The 8,133-nt window shown below is 36.8% G+C and overlaps 1 protein-coding gene across 1 annotated transcript; it reads left to right on the top strand.

The window, feature by feature from the left end:
* Positions 1 to 918: 918 nt before the first annotated feature.
* LOC138897602 (uncharacterized) lies at positions 919 to 2,028 on the top strand. The gene has a single exon (XM_070183593.1). It carries the CDS (start codon positions 919 to 921, stop codon positions 2,026 to 2,028), a length of 1,110 nt encoding a protein of 369 aa, XP_070039694.1.
* The last annotated feature ends 6,105 nt before the right edge of the window (positions 2,029 to 8,133 follow it).

The following is an 8,133-nucleotide window of genomic DNA, read 5'->3' as shown; positions in this document are numbered from 1 at the left end:
GAGTTTCGGATAGGTTTGGGTTGTGTTGCGCTCGTTTTTCTTATATTTCGACACCGTTTCTTCAAGCATAAATGATGTCATATTAAAACAAATAAGCTTCGATTTCCTTTTTGATTGAAGCATTAGATCCGTATCATAATTACAGACCCGTAGCAAAAAGAATCGTCGAATTTGGACATCGTATGAGAATTTTATGGTCATTTTACTAAGAATTAGGTTGCCGGATTTTTCAGATTAATTACGAAATTACAACTGACGACGTATTTTAAAATCTGCACTTTTTACAAATATTAAAACCTACACATCTCCTTCATTATAAGGTCAAATTGAGTAATTCAAAAGCCCAACTTGACTAGAATTTCACAAGGAATCCATTGGAGGCATAAAAAGCGAGTTTAAAGATCATTTGGCATGAGAAACGAGGCAGATTAGCTGATAGAAAAATATATAAAATTAGGGTTTGTACATTCGGTCATATTTTGAGTTGGGGAGCTCGGATTTGGGCGATTTTGGAGGCGATTTTCACCATAGGGATTGGGATGAGTGTTCTCTACTCGGTTTTGGTTATATTGTATGAATCCATCTTCGTTTTTGGGATTTGATTGATGATTTCAAAGTGAAATTGAGGGAGTTAGGGCTTGAGTTTTGGAGAGTTTTAGGTAGGGATTTGAGGGACCAAACAGAGTCCGATTTTGATAAATTTTATATGGTTAGACTCAGGAGAGGACGAGGGTTCTAATTCTACCATTTTTACTGGTTCCGAGACGTGGGTCCGGGGGCCGGGTTTTGGCAGATTTCGGATTTTTGGCATATTTTATAGTTTTTATTGTGGAATTCGATTCTTTAGCACGACCTCAACAAGCTCATTCAAGTTTTGATGGCCTTTTGTATAAATGCATTAAGGTCACTGATGAAAAGATGGAAAGTCAGGGTTCAACCCTAAAAAATCTGGAAATTCAATTAAGCCAACTGCCAACTCTTGTGTCAGAAAAAATTCAAGGTCCCTTGCCAAGCAATACAGAGAAAAATCCAAAGGAGTACCTTAAGGCCATCACCTTACGGTTAGGTAAGGATCTTGATGAACCCTATGTAGACCAGCCAGAACAACAGGTAAACAATGGTAAAAATATTGAAATACCCTCTGAACTATCTAAACAGAAAGAAGTCAAGAAAAAAGAAGAAAATAATATTAAAAAATTGACTCATTTCCTTGTGACAATTCCTTTTCCACAAAAAATAAAAAGAGAAAAGCTTGATAATCAATTTTCAAAGTTTTTGGAGATTTTAAAACAAATTCACATTAATATTTCTTTCATTGATGCTTTGTTGAAAATGCCTTCTTATGCCAAATTCCTAAAAGAAATTTTGTCAAGTAAAAGGAATTTGAAAGAAGTTTCTGTGGTGATGCTTACTGAAAAATGTAGTGCTATACTTCAAAATAAGCTACCACAAAAACTTGGTGATTCAGGTAGTTTTACAATTCCATTCACTTTGGGAGGAGTATATTTTGAAAAAACACTTTGTGATTCTGGAGCTTCAATTAACTTGATGCCATTTTCTATCTTTAGAAAATTAAATCTTGGTGAAATGAAAGACATAGGTGTTTCTCTTCAGTTTGCAGATCAAAGTACTAAGAAACCTAAAGGAATAATTGAAAATGTGCTCGTAAGAGTAGATAAGTTTGTTTTCCTTGTAGATTTTATAGTACTTGAAATGAAGGAATGTCCCGGTGAACCAATTATTTTGGGTAGACCATTTCTTGCCACAGGTAGAGCAATCATAGATGTCCATCAAGGACAACTAATTTTGAGAGTTGATGAAGAAAGAGTCATTTTTTATATGCAAAAGATATTAAGATTTTCAGGAGATGAGACATCATCTCTGTGTTTTTCAATTGACATGCTTAATTGCTTTACAAATGAATTCAAAGATAATCAATTAAATCCAGACTCAATGGAAAGATGTTTTGCCAAATCTGGCACCATACAAGACGATGATCCTATCATCAGAGAGAAGCTGAAATACTAGAAAAAGATTATGAAGATGTGGAGATGCAACCAAAACAAGTTCAACCAAAAATTGAACTCAAAGTTCTCCCATCTAATTTAAAATATGTTTATCTTGAGGAAGAATTATTTCCAGTAATTATTTCATCTTCTCTTACTGCAAGATAAGAAGAAAAACTGATTGAAGTGTTGAAAGCACATAAACGAGCCTTGGGGTGGACTATAGAAGATATCAAAGGAATTAATCCAGTTGTTTGTATGCACAGAATCCTCATGGAGGATAGCTACAAGCCAATAGTCCAGCCCCAAAGGAGATTGAATCCAGCAATGCATGAAGTAGTAAAAAATGAGATCGTAAAGTTGTTGAGACAGTACCAAAGAAAGGAGGCTTGATAGTTATAAAAAATAAAAGTAATGAACTCATACCTACCAGGACTGTCACAGGGTGGAGAGTCCGTATTGATTATAGACATCTCAATGATGCCATTAGAAAAGATCATTTTCCATTACCATTTATTGATCAAATGTTATAAAGAATTGCAGGATATAGTTTTTACTGTTTTCTTGATGGCTATTTAGGGTATAACCAAATACCAATTGCACCTGAAGATCAAGACAAGACAACTTTCACATGTCCTCATGGAACATATGCCTATAGGAGAATGCCATTTGGTCTATGCAACGCCCATGCTACATTTCTCAAAATTTTTATGGATGATTTTACACTCTTTGGCAAAACATTTGAGGATTGTCTTCACCACTTGACCTTAGTCCTTAAGAGATGTGAAGAGCCAAACTTAATTCTAAATTGGGAAAAATATCATTTTATTGTTACTGAGGGAATTGTTTTAGGACATAAAATCACTGCTAAATGGATAGAAGTTGATAAGGCTAAAATTGATCTTATAGCAAGATTACCCTCTCCCACAACTCATTAAAGGATTAGAAGCTTTCTAGATCATGCAGGTTTTTATAGACGGTTCGTAAAAGACTTTTCAAAGATTTCAAAACCGTTGACTAACCTCTTGATGAAAGATATTAAGTTTGATTTTTCAGGTGATTGTTTGAAAGCATTTGAGAACCTTAGGGAAAAGTTATCAACCGCCCCTGTAGTTGTGTCCCCAGACTGGAATCAACCTTTTGAGGTCATGTGTGATGCTAGTGATACAGCAATTGGAGCTGCTTTAGGCAAGAGAAAGGATAAGATCTTTCGTCCCATTTACTATGCTAGTAGAACAATAAATGAGGCTCAACTTAAATTATGCCACAACAAAAAAAGAGTTACTAGTAGTAGTATTTGCTTTTGATAAGTTTCGATCTTATTTGATATGAACCAAGGTCACTATTTTTACTGATCATGCAGCTTTAAAATACATCTTAGCAAAGAAAGATGCCCGACATAGATTGTTAAGATGGATTTACTTCTACAAGAATTTGACCTTGAGATATGTAATGACCTGACTTGTCATTTTGAGAATTAGCGTTCCGTTCGGTGGCTTAAAATCTTGAGTAGCTTTGAAATGTGTATTATGACTTTCGAGGGTGGTCAAGTTTGGTTTTCGGATGATTCGGGATTTAATTGAAAGAACAATTTTTGTTTTGGAAGCTTAAGTTGAAATAATTGACCGGATGGTGAATTTTGTGTAAACGACTCCGGAATAGAGTTTTGATAATTCCAATAGCTCCGTATGGTGATTTCGGACTTATGAAAGTGTCCGGATATTTATTTTGAGGTCCATAGCTAAATTAGGCTTGAAATGGCGAAAATAGGAAATTTAAGTTTGGAAGTTTGACCGGGGAGTTGACCTTTTGATATCGGGATCGAAATCCGATTCTGGAAATTAGAACAACTCTGTTATGTCATTTATGACTTATGCACAAAATTTGAGGTCAATCGGAATTGATTTGATAGGTTTCGGTATCAAATGTAGAAATTAGAATTTTTTAGTTTCATTAAACTTGAATTGGGGTGCGATTCGTGGTTTTAATGTTGTTTGATGTGATTTGAGACCTCGACTAAGTCCGTAATATATTTTGAGACTTGTTGGTATATTCGGACGGGGTCTCGAGGGGCTCGGGTGAGTTTTGGAGTGATTTCAGACCATTTCTAGGCCATTTTAAAACTGTTGGTTTTTTTGCTACAACAGTGTGCATCGCAAAAATTTCTGCTGCACAGGACTGACTTTGGAAGCTTATATCTCGTAATCTATAAGGAATTTGGCGATGATACAAAAGTAAAAGTTGTAGCCCTTTGTATATAGTTTTCAGAAATTTAAACTGTTTGACAGTTGGATTTGGGTACAAGAAGTTATGGTTGATACACTACAAGCTATCGAGGAAGAGTTTTGGAAGAGTTTGATGTTTTCAGCATAAGCATGCAATGATCCAAAGGTCCATTTTTAGTTTTAGTAATCGAAATTTGATTTTGAGACTTTCGAAAGTTTGATAATGAATTATAGGAATGATCTGAAAAGTTTAGTCTAATTTTATCAAGTCGCGATTGGGTTTTTAGCGCGAAACATGAGTTAATTGTTTAACAAGCGAAATTGGTATCGCATTGAGCAAATGAGATCCGAATTGAGTTTTAATTGAAGGACTAAGTTCGTATTATTATTATTTGTGACTCATATGAATAAGAATCGTCAAAGTTCGAGTTCGTATGGTGGAGTTAGAGCCTTTTTAGTGAAAATAAATATTGTTGGTACAACAAGTTCTAGTGCGCACCTTTAGCGACCAGATTTGGCACTTTTAGCGACGGGAATTGGGCATTTAGCGACCCGAATATTATTTTTATTGAGCAGTTCTATTTTTTTAAGCTCATTTCAATATTTTTGGACGAAAGAACACAGCTTATCTTTTAGCAAGAAATCACGGGAAATCTTGAGTTAAGTCACTTGTGATCATTTCTACTCCATAATATTGAATTATCATCGAATAATCCGACTAGATTACATGATTTTGAGGTATAAATCGGGGATTTGGACCTAGAAATTTGAAAATAAGATTTGATGATTTGGAGGTCAAGTTGATGTCGGAATTTGGTAAAATTAGTATGGTTAGACTCATGGTTGAATGTGCTTTCGGATTTTGTAACTTTTGTCGGGCTCCGAGATGTGGGCCCCACAGGCGATTTTGGGTGAAATTTTGGATTTTGATGGAAATCTGTATTTTCATATGGAATTAATTCCTATAATTTGTTTTGATTGAATCAAATTATTTATGACTAGATTCGAGGCGTTTGAAGGCCGATATGCGAGGCAAAGGCATTGCAGAGTAAGAAATTACACGGTTTGAGGTAAGTAACATTTCTAAACTTAGTTCTGAGGGTATGAATCCCCGAATTTTGTGTTATATCAATTTCTGGAGGCGATGCACATGCTAAGTAACGAGCGTGTGGGCGTGCACCATAGAAATTGTGACTTAAATAAATATTGTGGAGTTGTAAAATTTAAAGAATTATATTATTATTTGCGTATCCTCCACGTGTTAGAGAAATTGAGTTGAGGCTCGTATTAAAGATCATGTTTAGGCTACGTGCCGATATTTTGGGACTCATAAGGTCGTGTTGCTATTAAATTAATTATTTTGAAATATAAATTTCATACTCAGTCATGCTCATCCATTGTTAGGATATTTATGGGATCAGGGCTGCCCTCCTGCAATAGGCCATATTGGCTTTATATATTATTATTATTATTATAGAATCGGGTTGCACGCCGCAACAAACCTTATAGGCTTTATTGTTATGGATCGGGGTTGCACGCCGCAGTACGCCTTATTGGCTTTATTATTATATGGATCAGGGCTGCCCGTCTATAGCAAGCCACATTGGCTTTATATCACGCTTGGACTGAAGGAGCCCCTCCGGAGTCTGTACATACCCCCAGTGAGCATAAATGATTATATATTCGGGATGGACTTCCAGGACATGGACTTGCCTTACTTGTTTATATTGTGATGAATTTCCCTTGACATGAATCTTGTCCGTATCATTTACATTTGGGAATGAATTTCCTAGGGATGCATTTGCCTTATATGGTACTACGTGACTGACTGTCAGTTGATGTGTATATATACATACGTGGTGGAATATCCTTGGGCTGGATTAGCCATAAACAATACCGAGTGACCGATTGATTTGTGACCAGTAGTACATGAGGTCTTATCACTGAGATGTCATATTCCTCATATCATGCAATATTGATCTATTTTTGCTTGTATTGAGTTTAACTATTGAACTTGAAAGCATGCCTTCATTTCTGTACCATTATTTATGTACTGAACTGTACCTGAGGAGCTCGTCACTACTTTCAGCCCAAAGGTTAGTTTTGTTACTTATTGAGTTGGTTGTACTTATACTACACTCTGCACCTCGTGTGCAGATCCAGGTGCTTTCGGACACATCGACTGTTAGATCTGATAGTGCTATCAGTTGGAGACTATCAAGGTAGCTGCCTGGAGTTCGCTGACCTTGACTCTCATTCTTTCAATTATTGTACTGTTCTATATTTTCAGACAGTGTTTTATTAGTCAGACTTTATTATCATTTAGATGCTCATGTACTCAGTGATACCAGGTTTCGGGAATGTTTATATTTATATTTATGAGATTTTTTTCCGTTGAATTTAATTATTATGTTTCAAACTTAAAAGATATGGTGGTTTATTAAAATTATCGGCTTGCCTAGTATTGAGATAGAAGCCATCACGATAGGTGAGATTTTGGGTCGTGACAAGTTGGTATCAGAGCCTAGGTTACATAGGTCTCACGAGTCATGAGCAGGTTTAGTAGAGTCTTGCGGATCGGTACGGAGACGTTTGTACTTATCTTCGAGAGGCTTCCAAACCCTTAGGAAAATTTCACTTTCTTCTATTCCGTCGTGTAAATATTTTGGTTCAAGAACTAAATTTTCTGCGATTCTATTCTCTCAAAATGGTGAGGATATGTACTACCGGATCGGACGGTCATCCACCAGTGCCACAAGTTAGGGCCGCGAGAGGTCGGGGTCGTGGTAGAGGCCGAGGCCGTGATAGAAGTCGAGGTGTAGCTCGTACAACAGTTGGAGCAGCACCTGTAGCACCACCAGTTACTTCAGCTCAAGAGCAAATTCCTGATATAGTTAAGCTGGCAAGGCCAGCCCAGGCACCCGCTGTGCCCATTGTGATTCTATGAACGAGGATCGAGACAAGTATTTTGTGTTTTAGTGATGGGGTAGTCTGGAGGACTTGAGGCCAGGGTTAGACCGTAGCTTAAGCTCGGTAGTTTCGGATGTGAGAACTTGTGCGTTTGAACTTATACATCGGTAGTGTCCCTATGAGTGAAATTTGTGGCTCGATGGGTGGTTGAATGACTTTATGATGACTATGACGTGAATGAGGGATGTGTTCAGGTGGGTTGAATGAGACGAATAAAGTTTACTTGTGATTCAAGAGTCTGCTATTGGGTACTTGATTCCTGTTTTGATGTGACGTACAGTCTTTAGTTGTGAGTGCGTTGAGGGATTTGTCATGCTGTTTAATTGTGGAGTGAAGTATATTTTCATGTCGCGTTGATGAGTTCAAACTCAGAAATTTTAAGTGATTCTGTGGTAATTGTGGATGCGAAAGGGTATAGCAAGATGTCAATTTGAGGCTAAGCAGGTGGGTTATCCCCTGCGGAGTAATCTACGTAGGTGTGTTCCTTATAATGTTGAGTGGAGAGTTTGTTTTCTACCAGCAGGGCGTATGTGCTGGAATTTGAATTTGAATCTAGTTGAGAAAGTTGACTTGACTGTCACGAGAATAAATGCGAACTTTGCGGATGATTTAGGTATTTTAATATGGGTGTTGCATAAGCTTGAGAAGAATTTTCATTGAACTGACTGCAGTATTATGGCAATAATAAAGTATGGGTATTGTGAGTTATCGAGTGTTTTGTTCTATGGCTTTGAGCCAAGTAGGGGAGCCTGCTATTGACAATTCAATTTCATGGATATATGTTAAATTTTAGTTTTGGTCTGAGGCATACTTGTGGGTTAGTTATGACTTGCAGAGGTGGAAATCGAGAATGACTTGGGTAAGGAAATTCTTGGATACAGGTTACATTGGACTTTATGAAAATATGAAAAATTATGGAATGATTATGTTGT

This window comes from Nicotiana tomentosiformis, chromosome 8 (genome assembly GCF_000390325.3).
Source record: "Nicotiana tomentosiformis chromosome 8, ASM39032v3, whole genome shotgun sequence".
NCBI lineage: Eukaryota > Viridiplantae > Streptophyta > Magnoliopsida > Solanales > Solanaceae > Nicotiana > Nicotiana tomentosiformis.
The sequence above is the reverse complement of the archived record's forward strand: the minus strand, read 5'-3'. Positions and strand labels throughout refer to the sequence as shown.

What these genes read in the sequence shown, in the direction of transcription:
- LOC138897602 (XM_070183593.1), top strand. Translation starts at nt 919, where the DNA reads ATGGAAAGTCAGGGTTCAACCCTAAAAAATCTGGAAATTCAATTAAGC.